Raw genomic sequence first — 21,107 nt, forward strand, 5'->3', positions numbered from 1 at the left:
CTTATTTTGTTTTGTCTTCATTTTTTGTTTTATTTTCATTTACTTTCTTTTAATGATTAATATGTAGTTTTTTATTAATTTTATTTTAAATAATTATTTATTTAATTTTTTTAAACTACTTTTGATTGTCTTAATTTTATAATCATTTGTATTTTAATTGTATTTTACTTGATTTTAATTGTTTAAGTATATTCTATTTTATTGTTTTATTTTTTCTGTCTTATTTTGTTTTGTCTTTGCCTTTTCACATTTTATTTTTATTTTTATTTACTTTTTAAGGTTTATTTTAGTTTATTATTTTATCAATTTTATTTTATATTATTATTTCATTTTATTTTATTTTAGTTTAGTTTATATACTTATATGCCAAGATTTTATAGTTTTTTTTAATTAAATTTATATAGTTTAAATAATTTAAATTATTTTTATTTTATAATTAATTATATTTTTGTTGTCTTTGACTTTATTGTACATATTTTAGTTTTTTTCTATTTTATTCTTTGATTATATTTTGCTTTTTATGTTATTTTGTTTTGTCCTAAATTTTTACATGTTGATTTTTATTTTTGTTTATTTATGATTTTTTTTTTAACTAACTCTTAAAACGTATTTGTTCTCTTTGGCATTCAATATTTTTTTTTGACTTGATAAGCAACAATTCTTTATTTTAATGAATCTCCATTTGTAGTGTGCGCTTTTGTTCTTTTTTATTGTATACAAATTAGTTGACTTGTCTTTGTTTTTATACCCCTCACTGTGGTTGTTTTAAATGTTCTATACAAATAAACTTTTTATTGTACTGTATTTATTATTTGATCAAATTTAATTTACTTTTATTTCATTTATTCATTCTTTTTTTTCAGCTTAGTCCCTTTATTAATCTGGGGTCATCACAGCGGAATGAACTGCCACCTTATCCAGCATAAGTTTTACACAGCGGATGCCCTTCCAGCTGCAACCCAGCACTGGGATTTTATTTTATTTTATTTTATTTTAGTTTAGTTTAGTTTAGTTTAGTTTAGTTTAGTCATTCAGCTCCAGTGCTGCAGGAGGCGCAGCCGCTCTTTTCATCAAACTCTTCCACTGCAGCAGAAGCACAAACAGCACTCGGCAAATCATGTAGCTGCCCCTTTCAACAACAACTGAGGTACTTTATTAATCCTCAATTCCTGTTTTTTGCCTTCTTACTGTACCATTATGTAAACGATATGTTACTGGTAGAGCAAACATTTTCAAAATGAACATTTCAGCCAGTATTTGATGTTTTTACAAAACGTTACAAGGCATCACCTGCTAAAACGCTTAGACTAGCATGTAAACAAATACAAAACATTAAATAAAATAAGAGCTCTTACAGGTAGTCGAAAAAATAGTTAACCTATTTTTGTCTTGCTTATGTACAGCATAGGAAATATATATATATTTTTACTTCAGTATCAAATTATTTCTGCTAACATCAGTCCATATCACCATGTAAAGTTAACCTAAGTTAAATGCTAGATTTTGTTTGGGTGTGATCATAGTCATTTTAAGTTATAGACTCAAATGTACTTTTATCTAATTGAAGACTAATGCTGTTTATGTGTCTTACAGTTACAGTGAGTTGTTTAACTTGTGGAAACTGTCACAATGAATCGACCAAAGCCAACAAGCATCAGGCGCCCTAGTAACACCAAGCCATCAGGTAAGACTTTAAGCTTACTTTTCGGACACGATTTGGATAAAGATGGTTTTATATTTGCACATTTGGACTTTCTCCTTAATAATATAATTTCAGAAAATCATTCTTTACAAATTCTAAGTATAGAAAACATATTAGCATCCAATGACTATCAAAATACTGCATTGTTCAGAGACAGTTAAGTAGGTAGCAGCTAATGGTGTTTTGAAGTCATACTCGCATGCCAATTCAGACCAAATATTCAAAGTAGCATGGTAAACAATATAGGGAGTTCGAACCTATTCAAAAATGAACGAATGTGCAAATATAAAACTAACTTTACCTCAATATGGACAATTCGGTACTCTTAAAACATATCTCTTATCCATGGCATTTAATAGTTGTTTTGACTTGATGAACACTCATTATATTGTATTGTATTGTATTGTTTTGTATTTCCTGTTCCCCCTTTGGCGCCCTTCAGGTCACCCTCCTCCTGGAGATTTCATTGCTCTTGGGTCGAAGAGTCAGAGCAGTGAACCGAAAGCAAACCCAGCTTTGCTGAAGCCGGCATCCACTGGTTTGCCACCAGATCGCAAGAGAGAGGCATCTTCATCTCTGCCTTCTTCCTCCGGCTTGTCCAGTCTGTCCAAACGGCCCAAACACCCCAATACTCCACCCAGCGCCCTCTCTCGTCTCGCTGAGGTGGCTGCTGTGGACAAAAGGTCAATTTCTCCCTCCATCAAAGAGCCGTCTGTGATTCCTATTGAAGGTAACGCCAACAAACCTTTCTATTTTATTGTAAAATGTTGTTTATCTGATGTTTATTTTGATCATAATTGCAGTGAAATTTAGAGTTTTTGGAGCTGCCTTTGATATCACAGCAAAAAAAATCTCTTTGAAAGGTCTAAATGTTACAAAATTAAAAAAAACATAGTTTTATTTTATATATTAGTTTTGCAAAGATCTTTTTCAAAATACAAAAATCATTAAAAAGAGAAAACATTGTTACTTATTTAAATAAAAAATAATCATGTAGTAGAACAAGAGATTATTTTTACTATAATGTCAGCTATATAAAAAAAGAAATGAATGCAAAGTTTGCATGAAATTGTAATTTAAAACATTTCAAAATGCATGTTAAAGGTATTATGGTAAGTATTTTATCTGTCTTTATGTTTTTGTCAAAAGCAGGTCAGAATCTGCTGCCTTTTTTTCCTTTTTCTGCCCAGAATTTTGTAAAGAATCTGTGGCTTTGTGGAGAATGATTTTGAGGTATAAAAGCCAAAAACTTAAGAAGAGGTTTTCTAATATTATACCTTAAGAATGCACAATATATCATTTCAGCATCGATATCACAATGTGATCATTCACATTAGTCATATCGCAGGATATGCAATGTTAATTCTGTATTATAATTCAAAATTTGCATGTGATTTGGTTTTAAAAACATTCAAGCATAAGAATCTGTATCATTTTCTAACTTTAATAACAATGCATTTTATTAAATTATGCAATGAAGATTATGCAGTATTATTTAACATGTGGTTATTCAGTTACTTTTCCTGAATACCGTATGACTCCTTCAAAAGCATTACACACTTTTGATTTAATTTGTATTGTTAAATGATTATTTTTTTAACTTGTGTATTTAATGCAGATGCACTCCCACTACAGCAGGGGTGTCCAGACTCGGTCCTGCAGGGCCGGTGTCCTGCATATTTTAGTTCCAACCCCAATTAAACACACCTGAACCAGCTGATCAAGCTCTTTTTAGGTGTATTAGAAACATCAGGGAGGTATTCACCTTATTCTCCGCGTACAAGTGGGCACAGCCATCTGAATCTTTTTGGCTCGAGACTTCCAGTCTCATTCACTTCCATTCATTTTTAGAAACTAAAAACTGCTTGTTTCACGGTTTGATGTTGCAAACTGATATTTTCTTATTATATTATTTTACTTGGTCTGTATAGTCATGCAAACATTTGTCTGTAGAGCAAGTAGTTTGACCGTTTTCTGCCGTTTATTATTCCTAGTCATTTCTCCCATAGGCGACTGAATCGCAAGTTCAAAAACAATCACGAAAACAGACGCACTTCCGCATTTTAGAATAAGGTCAAAATTGAGAGAGGCTGGAGCTAAACTCTGCGTACAATGGCCCCGAGTTTGGACCCCCCTGCACTACAGTATTGACACAATCGATCTAAAATGATAAATTATTTTCAAATAGAGCTATTCAAGTCATTTGGTAAAAATGAATTCATATCGCAATATATATTGCAGAAAAACATAATATCGCAATGTCAGATTTTTCCAATATCGCATAGCCTTATTATACATCCACTAAAAGGCTTTAAAAATATATTACTTCAAAATTTATATTGTGCATGAGTCATCAAAACATTTGCACATTATTCAATATTACTACTGAAATTAATATAAACATAGAGTAAACAAATATCTGCTGGGAGAGATTCTGTGTGGGGCTAAAGTAAACCATGTGTGAAAACATAAGACTTTTTCAGCCAGTTATTGTGGTTATTTGATGTTTTGACAAAACTAAAGAAAACACAAAGTACTTGATTATAAATTTAACTAGTGTGTTATTTGTTTTTACCGAAACTTCATATCACTCATATATTTCATTTAACATATTTTAAATATAGTTGAGTCAACAAAACTTTCCTTTTTTTTTAATTCACCATTTACATGTGGTCAGGAGCAAGTAATTATTATTATAAGTTATAATATATTTTCAAAATTCAAACACTTTTTAAAGCAACAAATAAACAAAAAAAAGCCATAATTTACTCATCCTTGACTTGTTTCTATCCTGTTCATTTTCTTTTTTTGTTTAACACAAAGGAAGAGATACTGAAAAATAATGTGAAAAACCATTGACATCCATAATATTTAATTTGTTTCCTTTGCATGTCAGTTGTTACTTTTTTTCTTTAAGAAGAAAGAAATTCATAAAAGCGATAAGTGGAACTAATAAAAGCGATAAGAAGAACTAATCATTCTTCTTGTTTCTGATGAATTTCTGCATCATGTAAATCTCCTGTTTTCCAGTGTCTCCTGCTGTTCTTCTGGATGAGATTGAGGCGGCGGAGGCAGAGGGTAATGATGACCGCATTGAGGGGGTGCTCTGCGGCGCCGTCAAGCAGCTGAAGATGAACCGAGCAAAGCCTGACATGACGCTCTACCTGAGCCTCATGTTTCTGGCCAAAATCAAGCCCAATGTCTTCGCCACGGAGGGTGTGATAGAGGTGGATTGAGTCTACTGTGCTGTTCTACTGGTATTTGCTGATTCTTAAAGTGACGTAGCTAATAAAGTGTTGTGCGTCTCAAATTCAGGCTCTCTGCAGTTTGCTCCGTCGTGACGCCTCCATTAACTTTAAGGCCAAAGGGAATAACCTGGTTTCTGTGCTCGCATGTAACCTGCTCATGGCCGCCTATGAGGAGGATGAAAACTGGCCTGAGATATTTGTCAAAGTAAGTGCTCAGCTAATTTTTTCAAGGTGCTGTTCTTTAGTGGTGTAACGTATCAAAACCCACAATTGGGAATGCACGTGACTCGTAGATGAATAACTTTTAATAACTTGTAGATTAATCCAACATTTATAACAATTGCAGAGAGATCGCATCCAGCGTCATTTAATTCTTGTGTTTGAAAGCATTTTGACTTCCTTGTAAAATATAATGATGACAGAAAAAGTTGTGGTGGGACCTAAATGCTTTTCTAGGCTATTAATTGAAGGTGTTTTCTGTCACTGTTTGTTTAGCCTGCATTAATGCATTTAGTGTAAAGCTGCACAAGTAAACATTAAAAGATTGTGATCTCAATTCAAACCTGCATAACATGAATGATAAATCATAATGATTTGCATGTGTATATATATATATATATATATATATATATATATATATATATATATATATATATATATATATATATATATATATATATATATATATATTTTTTTTTTTTTTTTTAAAAAGATTTATTTTTTGCATTGCAAAGTTGGAGAGAGAGAGGGGGTAGGGTAGGGAAATGGCCTTGAGCTGGGATTCGATCTCAAGACGCCCTGACGAGTTACTGCATCATATGTCGACGCGCTAACAACTAGGCTATTGCGCCAACCATTTGCATTTATTTATTAATCCTTTGAAGCGCTTCATTCAAATCTAAGTTTGATCCAGAGAGATTCAGTTTTTCTCAGTTAGTTACAAACAATTGAATAACGCAGAAGTACTGGGAGAACAGTTTATAGCTCAGATATAAACACTGACATTGTTTTCACTACATTCATTCCTCCATGGCAGGGCGCCAAACCAAAATTCATCCCGCCATGGCTACATTACAGCTTCTCATTCAAAACATTCAGTTATTATTTTTTTAAATAGCGGGTTTTAATCGCACAAAAAAGTTTTAAAAGATAAGTGAATTGTTACAGCGCAAACTTTTCTGTAACCGTAGTAGTGCTGTGCGTTATTCGTTCAACCCTTCAAGGTTACCTGCTGACTGACTGACTGACAGGTGCGTGATGCTTGAGGCAAGCTAACACGATGTAGCTTTTAGTTATGATGAACACAGTTTCCATAATTATACTTTATAGATAAAGGTCTATAGCTCTGCATAAATTGACTTTATCTTGCTGGAGAAAAAGCCGTTTTACTTTACTTCAGGACACGTTCATGCCGCTCTGTAGGTCTATTGGAGAAATTCATAAATATTCTTAGTAAGTCTAATAAATGTTGGAGACACATTCGTTACATAAACGCACTAAATCACACTTAAGCAGCGTTTATTTGAGAGCGCACAAGAAAATGGACTAGATCCTAGAGGAAATCCTAGAGGAAACCCTGACTGATGTACATGGTAAAGATTATATCATGTAATCAGGATGTTAAAATAAATGAGAAACAACTCACCTTTCATAGACCACCAATCACTTCATAGAGCAACAGTCACTGCATAATAACACATCCATATTTCAGCAGGGTCCATCATGTTTTTGGGTGCTCTTGAAACATTTCAGTTGTGTTACGTGGATTTTTGAAAGTGTTGTGACCAATTTGCAAAGCGTTTGTTCAGTTGTTTGTGTTGTGACCAATTTGCAACACGTGTGTTGTGAAATTAATGATCGTTTTATTTATTTGCTGGTGTTTTTTGTAATTGCATGTGCTTTCTTAAATTGCATTGCGTTAAGCTCTCTCGGCCACTGTAATAATATTGATATTTAAACAATATATTGTTCAGCCCTATTTATGATTAAAAGACTCTGCATCTTTCTAAACATCTGTTTTAAGTAAAGAAAAGACCCCAGGTTTACAGACTCAAAAGTAATCATGGTGTTGTTCTTCAGGTCTACATTGAGGACTCTCTTGGTGAGCGTATTTGGGTTGACAGCTCGCACTGCAAAACATTTGTTGATAACATCCAGACCGCCTTCACAACCAAGATGCCTCCTAAGAGTATGCTGTTACAGACGGAAACAGGGCGATCAGGGGGTGACCTCAGTGCAGGTTGGTGGTTCAAGCATTCTCAGTCATGGGCTAAAGAGTGTTTGTTAATAAAATGGAGGGTAAATAACACTGAATGCTGTATGTTAGGAAACAGCCCTCATCCTTCCACTCCAGATGAAGATGAAGGTCAGACTGAGCTTTTAATCGCTGAAGAGAAACTGAGTCCTGAGGATGATGGACAGGTCATGCCCAGGTGAGGATGTCCTGATGATTAAGACAATGCGGGTCTTTAATTACATTATTTCATTATTTATACTAAATTATGTGAGTTAATGGTAGTGTATGGGTGTTTCCCAGTAATGGGTTGCAGCTGGAAGGGCATACACAGCGTAAAACATATGTTGGATAAGTTGCCGGTTCATTCTGCGGTGGCTACCCCAGGTTAATAAAGGGACTAAACCTCATTACTTGACTTGAGGTAAAATGTGCTAACACTTTGGGTTGCATTTTGAATTCCCGGGTTAATTTTTTACACTACTGTTAAAATGTGTTATTTTTGTTAGATGATATAATAATATAATATTTAATGGGAATTGATACATAACAAGTGAGAGTGAAAACTCATTAAAAATTGTTAAAATTAAAATTGTTAAAAAAAACAATTATATTAAACAAATATTTTTACTGCTCTGGTCAACAGAGAATGACTTGTTGAATGTTTGAAAAACAATGCATAACAACTTTGCCCACAAATGTTAAGCAGCACAGCTGTTTTCAACATTGCTATGCTAAAAATAGCAAATGTTTCATGAGCACAAGATTATTATTTGTACGACTAATACTTCGACTAATACTTCAGTCCAAATGTTGTTTAATTAAGGTTTTCATTAACACAGTAGTTTTAAGAACTAATTTTTTAATAACTCGTTTTAAATTAAGTCTTTGCCATGATGACTGAACTTAAGCTTATTTTGCAAGGTGCTATTATTCAATTTAAGGACTTCCTCTAACTAGTTTAATTTGATTAACTAGGCAAGCTAGGTTAATTAGGTGAGATATTTGACAAAAGTTTATTGTCCTGATATTATTGACTTTAAGTTCCAAATATTACTTTTTATTGGAATTCTTTAGTTCCTGATATTGATTGGAAAAAAATTATTGCTCATTTCAAATAGCTACTTAATTACAAATAAGATAAAATAAGTCATTTAGAATTATACATCGTGCAAATCCAGTGAATACTCTTTTAGTAAAATACAATAAAGATATTGATACTAATTGTTCCTTTTGTGAGCAACACCCTGACTCCCTAGTTCACTTATTTTGGCAGTGCAGTTTTTCTAATTTGCTTTGGAAAGATTTTTTTTTCTTTTTTGTAATTGAGAATGTTGATGAAAGACTTTTCCTTACTGTGGGAAAATGTTCTATTAATTACAATACAGAACCTTTCAATAAAATGAATTTCCTAAATCCACCAGTGTTGATATACAGCCTCATCACACTGCTACGAGTGTGATATTGCGTTTATACAACAGTTCGATGTACAAAATTGTGTATATAAAAAAAGAAAATCAAACACGGAAAATCTTAAAACCCTTTTTTATTGCTACTTTCTACTTGTCTAACGTGATGACAAAACAGGTGATTTTGCTCACATTTTAAGATTATACGGCTGATCGTATACAGTATTACAGTCTATATTATTTTTCTGTTGCCATCGGGAAATCACAATGATTAACCTCTGAAAAAAGCAGGGCAATCACTACCAGATCACTGTTGTGTTTGTGATAAGGAAACACGCTCAACACATGCGGGCAGTTCTTTTTTCTTTCTGCCAACACAACACATATTCCTGATATGCGAGTCCCATCTCACACTCAATACACAACAATTATATGGTTAAATACAGCACTGCAACATACAAAAAGACAGAGATCGACTTAGAATATCTTTTACCTGTTTAATAATGATTTGATCAGCTGTAGTTAGAAATTACGCTGTTTCTATCTTCTAAGGCAGGGGTGTCCAAACTCAGTCCTGGTGGGCTGGTGTCCTTCAAATTTTAGCTCCAATTTGCCTCAACACTCCTGCAAGGATGTTTCTGTAAAGCCTAGTAAGAGCTTGATTAGCTAGCCCAAGTGTGTCTGATTACTACCAGGACTGAGTTTGAGCATGCCTGTTCTAAGGGATTATTATGCTGTCTCTGTCGCCAGTTTGTGGATGGACATTGGCCAAGAACTCAGAGAACAGACTTGTGTTCTTGTGGAGACCGGTCTTGCCAGGTGTCCTCGGAAGAACGAACTTGGAAGACCACGAGAACAGAGAATGCATCCTGTGGGAAATGAGATGCTGTGATATTCCTGATGGTCACATGACCTTCACACATTTTTAACTGAAAATCATTTAAACATTACAGCATTCATACAACGATTTATTGTTTTTCCCCTTTTTAAAATATGTACTCTGCATAAAAACACCATAAATAAACATCGCACAATATAAATAAAACAGATTTTATTACAAATTTCAGCAAACAAACATCCATAATGTGTTTTTTCCTTTATTAAGATTTCCTTGGTAATGTTTATATTCACCGTTTCATTTAGGGAAACTCCTGAGGTATATTAGTGATATCTCTAAACTTTAAGTAAAAATAAATATAAAATGCTGCGCTTCTCATCTCCAGTCGCAATGACTTCTGGGACTTCTAGAGCGAGTTCGATGCTCAAGTCTGCATCGGTGTGTCCTCGATATCAAGAACACATCCGGGAAGTTTCACGCATCCTCTGTTCTTGCGGTCTTGAGTATTGAAACTGAACTTTGGCAGTTGATGATGATGTTATGCGAGAACACGAGGACGCAAGGTCGCTGAAGAAAGCATAGTGAGAAACAGCCAATGTTTTTGCTCTGCTCAGTATGGCAGGCTAATGGCCGCTGACGCACTGTCTCTCGCATTTATTTTCATTTTTGCGGTGGTATTGAAATTGTCACCAATATTTTAGATATTTTACTGCTATGCTGAAATTTTGACAACAGCTTGATCATGTGTTTTTTTCATTCTAATCATTTTGCAGCTTGTAATATGTATAAATGGCTTTGTGTGAAAAGCTTCAAATACAAATTTGAATTTACGTTTTCATTCTGTCTGTTGTCCTTTATTTTCATATCTTCGGCTAAAGGTACGAGGAGCTAGCTGAAAGTGTGGAGGAATACGTCTTGGATGTTTTGAGGGATCAGCTGAACCGTCGCCAGCCCATGGACAATGTATCCCGAAACCTTTTACGCCTGCTCACGGCCACCTGTGGTTATAAAGAGGTCCGACTAATGGCAGTCCAGAGACTGGAGATGTGGTTACAGAATCCGAAGGTACAAACAAAAGAGAGGAAGTGTCATTGTCTGAGAGAGTGAAACCACATATCTGAAGATTTGTTTGTGTGTTTGATGTGTTTCCAGCTGACTCGGCCAGCACAGGATCTTCTCATGTCTCTGTGCATGAACTGTAATACACACGGCTCAGACGACATGGAGGTCATCTCCAACCTTATCAAGATCCGCCTCAAACCCAAAGTTCTCCTCAACCACTACATGCTGTGTGTCAGGTCGGCATTACAACCTCACACTGACTGTTTTAAATAATGTCACATAATTACATTCAGACACAGCAGATCTCTTTTAAAATTGCTTAGGATATTTTTTGCATATAATAAATCATTGTTAATAATTTGTACCCATTTGGTTTCTCATGTTCTGCAGGGAGCTTTTGAATGCTCACAGAGATAATCTGGGAACCATGGTGAAGTTTGTGATCTTCAACGAATTGTCAAATGCAAGAAACCCCAATAATATGCAAGTGCTCCATACAGTTCTTCAGCATAGCCCAGAGCAGGCACCCAAGGTGACTTTCCATCTTTGCTGGCTTTATGGTTGGGCTGGACGGTTAATTGAAAATAAACCGAACCAAAAATTCATAACCTAACTGACATAATTTCCCTGGATTTCTTGAGAGAATCCATAATGTGCATGTGCATATGCCAGTGTCTCATACCTCAAGTAAATCATATTTCTTTTGTTGCTCGTCTATTTGGTATTGTGCGGGAATAGTGTAATTTAAAGGCTCCGCACTCATGTATCACACGCATTTTCACTATGGAGCAAAATTTTTGCCATTATTTCACGTCAAGCATCCCTCACTCACTTTATAAGTTATAAGGGGTCGACTTAGCAGAATGAACTTCATGTTTAGGTTTAGTTCACTGTTTATTTGTAACAACTTTCATTTTGCTTGCAAGAGATGCTGGTTATTTTTCACTTTTGACAATGAATTGTTCAATTATTTTATATATATGATATTTTTATTTAATCGAAACTTGTCTTTTACATTAAACTGAAATGTGAAATGATTTCAGATGACTTCAATTTCAAGCAATTTGTGCTTTGATTATAGTTATTTGATAATGTTCATCAAATAATCATCGTTTTAGAAGAGTTGCAGATGTTTTTACTTACACAAAGACAGGTTGACACCTTAAGAACACATGAAGCATTGCTAAAACAGTTAAGCGAATATCTGTGAGCTGCAACCTACAAAACTCCACAAATAAGTGTAAATGGTTTTCATAAATACTTCTTAAATAGTGTGGATTTTGATCCCACTTCATCTTAAGTGGCTTTAACTATTAGGTACTTAAAGGATGGGTGTAATTACAAATGTAATTGCAGAAACTAATTTCAGATATAAGTGCATGCTGGTCATTTTAAAAATATAAATGCAGTGTAAAAACATATGTACATATTTAATAAATAGATGAATATAATTAAAGCCACTTAATACAAAGTGGGACCTCGATTTCTTAGAAAAGTTTAACTAGCTTTGTTTCCATCCATGTATTTTTATATTCATGTTGTGATGTTGCATTAACATGCAGGATGGAAGATGTTAGGTGGGCCTCTGATATTAACTTTGTCCCACTTGCCAATAAAATTTATTATTTTTTTTTTCTCTTGAACACACTTAATAGATTTGCTTTGTTTACAAAATATTAATGCAAAGATAAAATGTCAACTTTTACTAAATAAAAAGTTATCATATGTTAGTTTTGCTCATACTTATTAAAAAAACCTCTTGACCCTGAGTATCAGACTTTAAATGTTGCAGTTTTTTACAATTTTTTGTTTTCTCGTTTGTCTCTAGTTTCTTGCCATGGTCTTCCAGGACCTGCTGACCAATAAGGACGACTACTTGCGGGCCTCGAGGGCCTTGCTCAGGGAAATCATTAAACAGACCAAACATGAGATCAACTTCCAGTCCTTCTGTTTAGGCCTCATGCAGGAGAGGAAAGAGGCCACTTATGTGGACATGGAGTTTAAAGTGAGCACTGGATTGCTGCATTTGTGTGTTTTAAGAATATCAGTTTTGCATGTATATAATTTGTTTTTGGTTTCCATTTTAGGAGCGTTTTGTCATCCAAGTGACGGATCTCTTGACCGTGTCCATGATGCTGGGGATTACAGCTCAGGTCAAAGAGGCCGGCATTGCCTGGGACAAAGGGGAAAAGAAGAGTAATACTGTTTTATACTGTTAGTGACACAAATATCCAACATTCAAATGTGTAGTATTGATCTTAATGATTATGTGTATGTATTTCAGATCTAGAGGTACTGAGGTCCTTTCAGAACCAGATCGCTGCTATTCAGAGAGATGCTGTGTGGTGGCTGCACTCTGTTGTTCCCACCATCAGTAAAGTGGGACCCAAAGACTACGTGCACTGGTATGGTTCAGAGGATTGCAGGATTTGTGCTGTTAAATAATGTTAGTAAAATGGTTATTGGTACTTAAAATAAAGCTGAAGCTTAAAAAATACTTGGAAAAACCTTTCAATGCAAATGTTTGAGTTACACCCCTAGTAAATACATAGTAATTACACTGTTGTGCTAGCATTTACCCCCTAATCCTACATGTACCACTAAATAGACCCTTTTCACATTACTGGGATTCTCAGCAGCAGAAGTCGTCATAGTTGGGTAAGCTTAGAGCTGAGTGAATGGGATAGTACAACAAATTATTTTTTACAATCCTATTTGCTGAAATAATAAAAAAAATGCCAAGATGATGTTATCAAGACTTTCAGAAAAATAATAAAAATAATAATGTGAAACTGATGAAGGCAGCCAGAGGAGAGAATAACGTCAAATTTACTCTCAGCCCCATAGACGCTGCATTAGAAACATCTTTTAAAAGCAGCATTTCGAGTCTTGTCATTTGAGGCAAAGATGATATAATGCATACATACAAATGTAAATGTTCATACGTTTTAAAAAAATCTACACATTAAAAACCTTTAAGGATTTAAGATTTATAGGATTTATGATGACATTTAAACTCCTCATAACAGTCTTGTGAAAAAGGTCCATTAGTCCCTAACGTTAACCATATTCTACCTAAGCTGCACCATAAGTTTTTCAAAATACTAAATGAACAATTAATATTAATAATATATTATATATTAAACTCTTAATTATTTAATTGTAAGTCAAATAGGGCATTTTGCTCTATTTAATACATTTTAATTAATTTAATAAAATTTTTTTAAATTGAATTATTTGTAATTAACTTCAATCTCAATTCAAATGTATACTTCTTTAGCTGAAAATGTATTTTTTCTGAAAATATACAGTTGAAGTCAGAATTATTCGCCCCCATTTGATTTTTTTTTTTTTATATTTCCTAACTGATGTTTAACAGAGCAAGGACATTTTCACAGTATGTCTGATAATATTTTTTCTTCTGTAGAAAGTCTTATTTGTTTTATTTTGGCTAGAATAAAAGGAATTTTTAATTTTTTAAACGACATTTTAAGGTAAAAATTATTAGGTCCATTAAGCTATATATATTTTCGATTGTCTACAGAACAAACCATTTTTATACAATACCTTACCTAATTACTCTAACTTGCCTAGTTAACCTAATTAACCCAGTTAAGCCTTTACATGTCACTTTAAGCTGTTTAGAAGTGTCTTGGAAATTATCTAGTCAAATATTATTTTTCTGTCATCATGGCAAAGATGAAATAAATCAGTTATTAGAAATAAGTCATTAAACTATTATGATAAGAAGTGTGTTGAGAAAATCTTCTCTCTGTTAATCAGAAAGTGGGTAGAAAAAAACAGAGGGGCTAATAATTCAGTGTGGCTAATAATTCATGGGGGGGCTAATAATTCTGACTTCAACTGTAAGTGTAATAACATAAAAACATAATCTCTTCTGCTTGATATATACAGTAATGTTGAATATAGAGTATTTAAGGCAGGTGCACTTTAAATAACTAATTACATTATCTAAAAATTAAATGTATTGCCATACATAACTTTTAGGTAATTTAATTACTGAAACTAGGTACTTTGTAATCGATCACTGTTGTTACACATTTCATGTACTTACTATAGTAATTACATTTTATTAAGCATAACATGTAAACCTAGTACATGCAAGTAATTAATATTATTTAGTAGTTAAATGAACTGTTACCAGTGTATCTGCAGGGTCTTAAAACGTCTGAAAATGTCTTAAAGTTCAAAAACAAAAAGCCTTCAATTCACATAAATATTGGGCTGTAGGTCTTAAATAATTTTTAACAGGTTTTAATTTTTCTATTTCCAAAACTCGTCTAATAAAAGTCCATCTCAATTAAAGTTTTAACTGAAGATTATTTATTTACTATATTTACCAATGTGGTTTAATTATCTTCATTACAATAACATTTGTTTTAAACATTTTTTTTATGTTTTAACTGAACCAGTAGAAAAAATCTTTTGCGTTTACTCTTGTGTAAGTCTAAAATTTATTTCATAATGTTTTTAAAAGGTCTTAAAAAGTCTTAAATTTGACTTGCTGATACCAGTAAAAACCCTGTGTTCAACTGCAACAAGGACACCTCAAAATAGTGTAACTTTTTCAATGTTATCAATGACACCCGTGCAGTATACTGATTGTTTTGTTGTGTTTTTCAACAGCCTCCACAAGGTGCTTTTCACCGAGCAGCCTGAGACGTATTATAAATGGGACAACTGGCCTCCTGAGAGTGACAGAAAGTGAGTTACCTCTATTTTAGCATCTTGCAGATGTTTTCAGCGTCTGTCTAACAAATGCTAATCTATCTCTCTTCTGTGTTAGTTTCTTTCTTCGGCTGTGCTCTGAGGTTCCTCTGCTGGAGGACACATTGATGCGCATCTTGGTGATTGGTCTGTCCCGTGATCTGCCCCTGGGCCCAGCTGATGCCATGGAGCTGGCCGATCACCTGGTGAAGAGAGCTGCAGGAGTTCAGTCTGATGGTAAGACAGCACTTCTGGTTACAGAGATGGTTTTCCTTATTTTAGAGTGGCCATGTGATGCTTTTTTGAAAAGGTCATTATTTAGTTTGTTGCATGTACCAATGTTATTTAGTAAAGGAAAACTATTTTAATTAATAAAATCAAATCAAAATTTCACAATAAAAGAAAAACTAAAACAAGATAAATTGAAATAAAATGATAATTAGCATAAAAGTTTTCAGAGTTTTTAGTAAACATTCTGTGGCAAAGAAAATCTGACCTGCTGCTGTTTTCCCTTTCCTGTACTTCAGGTGAATACGACAAACACATCAGTCAAGCGCATATTTATATACAAAAACACGTATAAATAAGTTCTATCTTTTCTTCATCTTCCAAATTTTATTAAATTGATCGACATTTAAGTTAATAATATAATTATTTTCTTTTTTGTAAATCATTTAAATTAGGCATATCTACCTACTTCCTGTAATCACCAGGGTAGGGATGCACCAGCTGTTCGTATGTTCTTTCTTAAACTGGAATGTAAAGTTCACACTAGGGGCTTTAGTAACTACTAGTTAAATTGTAACTAAATTTGTTCGCACCACATGCTCTTAAGGCAAACGTAGTTAGTAGGTCATAAGCTCTCCGTAAAGTCATGCGTAGTTTCATTGAATAACTTAATATCCAATAAAAAGCATTTAAATCATCAAACTGCTTTCAATTCTGCAACTAATACATCTATAAAGTAGAAGTCAGAATTATTAGCCCCCCTGAATTATTAGCCCACTTATTTATTTTTTCCCCTAATTTCTGTTTAACGGAAAGCAGATTTTTTTCAACACATTTCTAAACATAATAGTTTTAATAACTCATTTCTAATAACTGATTTATTTTATCTTTGCCATAATGACAGAAAATAATATTTTAATAGATATTTTTCAAGACACTTCTCTACAGCTTAAAGTGACATTTAAAGGCTTAACTAGGTTAATTAGGTTAACTAGGCAGGTTAGGGTAATTAGGCAAGTTATTTTATAACAATGGTTTGTTCTGTAGACAATCGAAAAATATATAGCTTAAAGAGGCTAATAATATTGTCCTCAAAATGTTTTTAAAAAATTTAAAACTGCTTTTATTCTAGCTGAAATAAAAGAAATTAGACTTTCTCCAGAAGAAAAAATATTATCAGACATACTGTGAAAATATCCTTTCTCTGTTAAACAAAATTTGGGAAATATTTAAAAAAAAAAAAAAAGAAAAAAATTCAAAGGGGGGCTAATAATTCTGACTTCAACTGTATATAACTGTCCTATGAAAATGAAACAACAAATTACATTGTTATAGTACATTACATTACAGTCCCTCACCATAACAGACGAGACACATTTCACACGCAAAATACACGAAGTTATCAAAACATTAAACTTGTTGCAAATAACCTACACATGAAAGAGAAAAGTTCACAGAGAAGAACTTCTCATTTAATTAATGAATGCAATAAACAAAAAACACTCCTAAAATAAAATAAATTCTTCTTTCACAGACCAAAAAAATGTGAGATTTGGGAGGAAATGAAGGCTGTGAGTAGAGGGAGAACATTCTTCATTATGATCGTGAGCTCCTCGATGTAAACTAATCTCGCTGTTATGTCTTTTCTACCATTATACATGGGGGGGATGCTGCCGTAAATATTTAATTGAAACGTATCGATACGTTTAAACTAAGTTCAGTGGTGCAAAACAAAAATATTTAGTAGTGTGGAAGTTGTAACACAGGCCACGTTTACACTGTCAGGTCTTGATGCCCAATTCCCATTTGTTGTCTATATCTGATTTTTTTGCCTGTCCGTTTACTTGATCTTTTAATTGTGACCCAAATCCGATTCATGGGTTTACACCTGCCATACAATTTACGACGCCACGCATTCGTAAAGGCAGGTTCTAGCATCTGCGTCACACTAGCCACGATTGAAGAAATTTTCTTTCTTTTAGCTCTGCGAAATATGCGAAGTTCGCCCAACTTTAAAATGATTTTGAAGCGAAGGAGGAGGGAAAGGGTCGTCATCGCAACTTACGTCTATGGCTTATATATGGTGTCCTTCACCATTCAGAGGAATGTGTGGGTACGAGAGAATTCTCAGGTCAGGTGAGAGGAGCAGTGGGTCCGAAATTTTAGGATGAGCACACACATGCTCTTCCTTCTACATCATAAAACTGCGGAGAAGTACCACATTGTCACAAGTTTAATGATGTACAAAACGGAATGCCTCAATAAATCCGATCTGCCTGTTTACATGATAGCCTCATTGCCACATATCCGATCTATATCTGATTTATTTCCACATGTGAAGGAGGCCTAAAACTGGTCTCTGAATATCCGAATGCATGCTTTTGTTTTTTGTGTTTACATGGTCATAGAACAGATCCAATCCGTCACATGAGCAAAAAAAATCTGAATTGAGTCACATTTAACTGGCAGTGTAAACGAGGCCATAGTGTCCCTTTAAGTCACAACTAGGCTATGTTTTATGTTTAACTTACACACTGCTGGTGCAACCAGCCCTTGTTTCAACTTCCAAAGCTTCTAAGCAACTATGCGTAGTGGTTTTGTTTGTGTAAAGCTGGAGTTGTGCTCTATCCACTTCATCAAGCAATCCTCCTTAAAGTGCAGTGTACCCAAGCTTTGTGTTGTACTGCTTGTACAGAAAAGGAAAACGTTACAAAGCATCATAAGCCCTCTTCAATATTTCAAAAATAGCTCAGAACTTTTTTGAAGTGGTGTGCTCATAAAACCGTTTGTCCTTCCACATCTTCAACGGTAGATTTGGAAGTGTTGCGGGTTGAGAGGATCCAACTCATCGATGCTGTACTGAATCTTTGCACTTACCACCATCCAGAGAACATCCAGCTTCCAGCAGGGTATGACTTTACCTAACCGAGTTTATAGCCGGCTGTTTTTTTACTTTGTTTTATTATGCAGTGATTCATCAGCGTTATATTGTCAAATAATAACCGGCTGTCATGGGCTGTTAGCATTGAAAGTTTAAGCTACACTGTGGTCTGTCGGCTCCTGGCATCCCTTACTTATTTGTGGGCTGTTTATTCTACCAGGAGGTGAAAAGCTTTATTAAATGTTCCATTCTAGGTATCAACCTCCAAATCTGGCCATATCAACTCTTTACTGGAAGGCCTGGCTCCTGCTGCTTGTGGTGGCAGCGTTTAACCCACAGAAAATCGGTGAGGCCAGATATGTTGCAATACTTGCATTTCATAATAACTTCTTATTAGAATGCTAATATATCACTGTCACCAATGGTTTCAGGTTTGGCAGCGTGGGATGGTTACCCCACTCTGAAAATGCTTATGGAGATGGTTATGACGAAGTAAGTGTTCTGCGGGTTGGGTGGAAATGTGGTTTCATGGATATTTCCACTATTGAAATATCCAATTTCTCTCTTCTCAGTAACTACTCCTACCCTCCATGCACGGTGGCCGACGAAGAGACCAAAACTGAGATGATCAACCGTGAGCTGCAGATCTCTCAGAAGGAGAGGCAGGAGATTCTGGCCTTTGAAAGTCATCTGGCAGCCGCCTCCACCAAACAGACCATAACCGAGAACAACAGCCTTCTGCTGTCTCAGCTCACCAGCCTGGACCCAAAGTATGACCTCCTGAAAGTGTCTATAAAGGCAATCCACAGTGTGTATGAAGTAACTGAGCCTTTTCTTTGATTTCTTTCTGTGCTCAGGGGTCCCCCACGTCGACCCCCACCTCTTGTCCTGGATCAAGTGAAGAGTTTGAATCAGTCTTTGCGTCTGGGTCATCTGCTCTGCCGCAGCCGCAGCCCTGACTTCTTGCTCAATATCATCCAGAGACAGGTGAACACACTCATTTACTCGTGGAGCTGCTGACAGAGAACTGTTTCATGCCACACTTCCACTGACATCCATTTAGGGCTGAGCCAATATACGATTTCATATTGAATTGCACTAAATTTTATTTCGATAACAATGATAAGCTCTGAATAATTTTACTGGATATCTAAGAGTCAATCACACAGCAGCAATATGCGACAACAACAACCAATCAGCATGAAGTCAAAAGACCATTTTCTACCGCACTTTGCTAACAAACTCGTCAAGATGACAAAAATGAAAAAATAATGAGAGAAGTAGTGACGAAAGTAAACTAACCTTGAGTTATTATCTAAAGATGATTAAATTATCGACAAAAAAGGCTGCACGAATTCTGTTATATGGAATTGGTTTGGCTATCTTAAGTGTGACGAGGAGCAGATTAAAATAATCTGTAAAGTGTGTCAATAGTTTGTGGAAACTAGGGATCATTTCGGTTAATTATTCCAAGCGACAACTGCCACGTAAACTGGTCAGATTAATATTGAATTATTATTTCATTTAAAAAAAATGAATTGATGTGTGGGCAACGAAGTAGGTAGTGCTGTCGCCATACAACAAGAAGTGAGTAAAAGAAGCAAAAGAAAGCAGGTGAATATTGAGTGAGAGGATGATCATGCACATGGAGAGACTCTAACTCACTGCAGGGGTGATAGCGTTCCGGCACCACGCCGGATTTCCGGCGTACTGTGGCTGCGGGAAAAAAAAAATCAGGTTCACGGATATTGATCTGTCATTTCTCTAGATTCACAGAATTCACTCACTGCTGAAAGCGCCGGATTGGTTTTTATTAAGTGCCATTTTGTGTGCTCGTGAATCATCTTTTGAGTGTAGACGCCATGTAAATAAAAGATTAATTGTGTAATTTAGAGAGCTTTATAAAATATAACGGATCTTTGTGAGATCTCTATGAACTAAGATTAGTGACGCTTTTTAGTGATAATAAGAGGAGCGTGCTTTGCACTTTCCAGGCTATAATCCATTCAGAATTTGTATGAAACTTTCGTTTTCGGCACATATACGCTGATATGTTTTGGGAATGACATCTGCATATTTACGCTGGGTTTATTCTCGAAATAACGGTGAAGCAATAGACGGGACAAAAATATATTTCCCCCTTCTCCTTAAACAACTTAGTGTTTCAGCTATGACATAGTTCAGTTTTGTATGTAGCCTAATGGCAAAGTGTTTATCCTTAGTTTCGTTTTTATTCAGCTTATTTAGAAATACGTTTGGAGCAGTTTTTATTCGTTAAAAATAAGTTTTTTTTTAACGAACAGCGCCCAGCGGAAGACCATCATTGTCTGTTTGATCAGTTTGCCTTCTCAGATCATCACGACTTGCCTAAAATAAAAGATATAAAACAGTTCAAGTATAAAACAATGGTAGCTTAAACGTTAAAGAATGTGTGCTATTAGGCGCATAGTTTGCTTATAAAAAGCTTGCAGGACATCGAGGTTTTTGAACAGGAGCGCTTAACAAAATGAAGCAAAATGTATATGCCTCACAGACATAATAATATATTTATAGAAAGCTTTAAATTATTACTTAACGAAATAAAACAAATCGAAAACAAAAAAACTCCTTCATGTAATCCGTAAAGATGAATTTCTAAAGGCGAGTCCAAGAGGAGATTGCCAGTCAGGATCTTTGCGACACTGACTCAGAATAAGTTTATTAATAAATAATTAAGATATGTACTCTTTCCTCGACACATTCATTGTTATTTGTTTTTGCCGGTGCTTGGGGCGAGTT

At 34.7% G+C, this 21,107-nt stretch overlaps 1 protein-coding gene across 2 annotated transcripts in view; it reads left to right on the forward strand.

Moving 5' to 3' along the window:
- Window positions 1-1,072: 1,072 nt before the first annotated feature.
- ints1 (integrator complex subunit 1) overlaps window positions 1,073-21,107 on the forward strand; it is a 63,465-nt gene continuing 43,430 nt past the window's right edge. The window contains exons 1-20 of one of the 2 annotated variants that reach the window (XM_073944937.1): window positions 1,073-1,357; window positions 1,594-1,684; window positions 2,145-2,432; window positions 4,733-4,929; window positions 5,018-5,155; window positions 7,030-7,189; window positions 7,277-7,382; window positions 10,309-10,495; window positions 10,583-10,728; window positions 10,883-11,024; window positions 12,321-12,497; window positions 12,580-12,688; window positions 12,777-12,897; window positions 15,140-15,217; window positions 15,300-15,457; window positions 18,261-18,357; window positions 18,584-18,675; window positions 18,761-18,821; window positions 18,902-19,099; window positions 19,187-19,316. In XM_073944937.1, coding sequence (XP_073801038.1) covers window positions 1,630-1,684; window positions 2,145-2,432; window positions 4,733-4,929; window positions 5,018-5,155; window positions 7,030-7,189; window positions 7,277-7,382; window positions 10,309-10,495; window positions 10,583-10,728; window positions 10,883-11,024; window positions 12,321-12,497; window positions 12,580-12,688; window positions 12,777-12,897; window positions 15,140-15,217; window positions 15,300-15,457; window positions 18,261-18,357; window positions 18,584-18,675; window positions 18,761-18,821; window positions 18,902-19,099; window positions 19,187-19,316 — 2,640 coding nt within the window. In that variant the 5' untranslated portion in view covers window positions 1,073-1,357; window positions 1,594-1,629. The remainder of the gene's footprint in view (window positions 1,358-1,593; window positions 1,685-2,144; window positions 2,433-4,732; window positions 4,930-5,017; window positions 5,156-7,029; window positions 7,190-7,276; window positions 7,383-10,308; window positions 10,496-10,582; window positions 10,729-10,882; window positions 11,025-12,320; window positions 12,498-12,579; window positions 12,689-12,776; window positions 12,898-15,139; window positions 15,218-15,299; window positions 15,458-18,260; window positions 18,358-18,583; window positions 18,676-18,760; window positions 18,822-18,901; window positions 19,100-19,186; window positions 19,317-21,107) is intronic. The other variant, XM_003198152.7, reaches the window with a different exon arrangement.

This window comes from Danio rerio, chromosome 3 (assembly GCF_049306965.1).
Source record: "Danio rerio strain Tuebingen ecotype United States chromosome 3, GRCz12tu, whole genome shotgun sequence".
Classification (NCBI taxonomy): domain Eukaryota; kingdom Metazoa; phylum Chordata; class Actinopteri; order Cypriniformes; family Danionidae; genus Danio; species Danio rerio.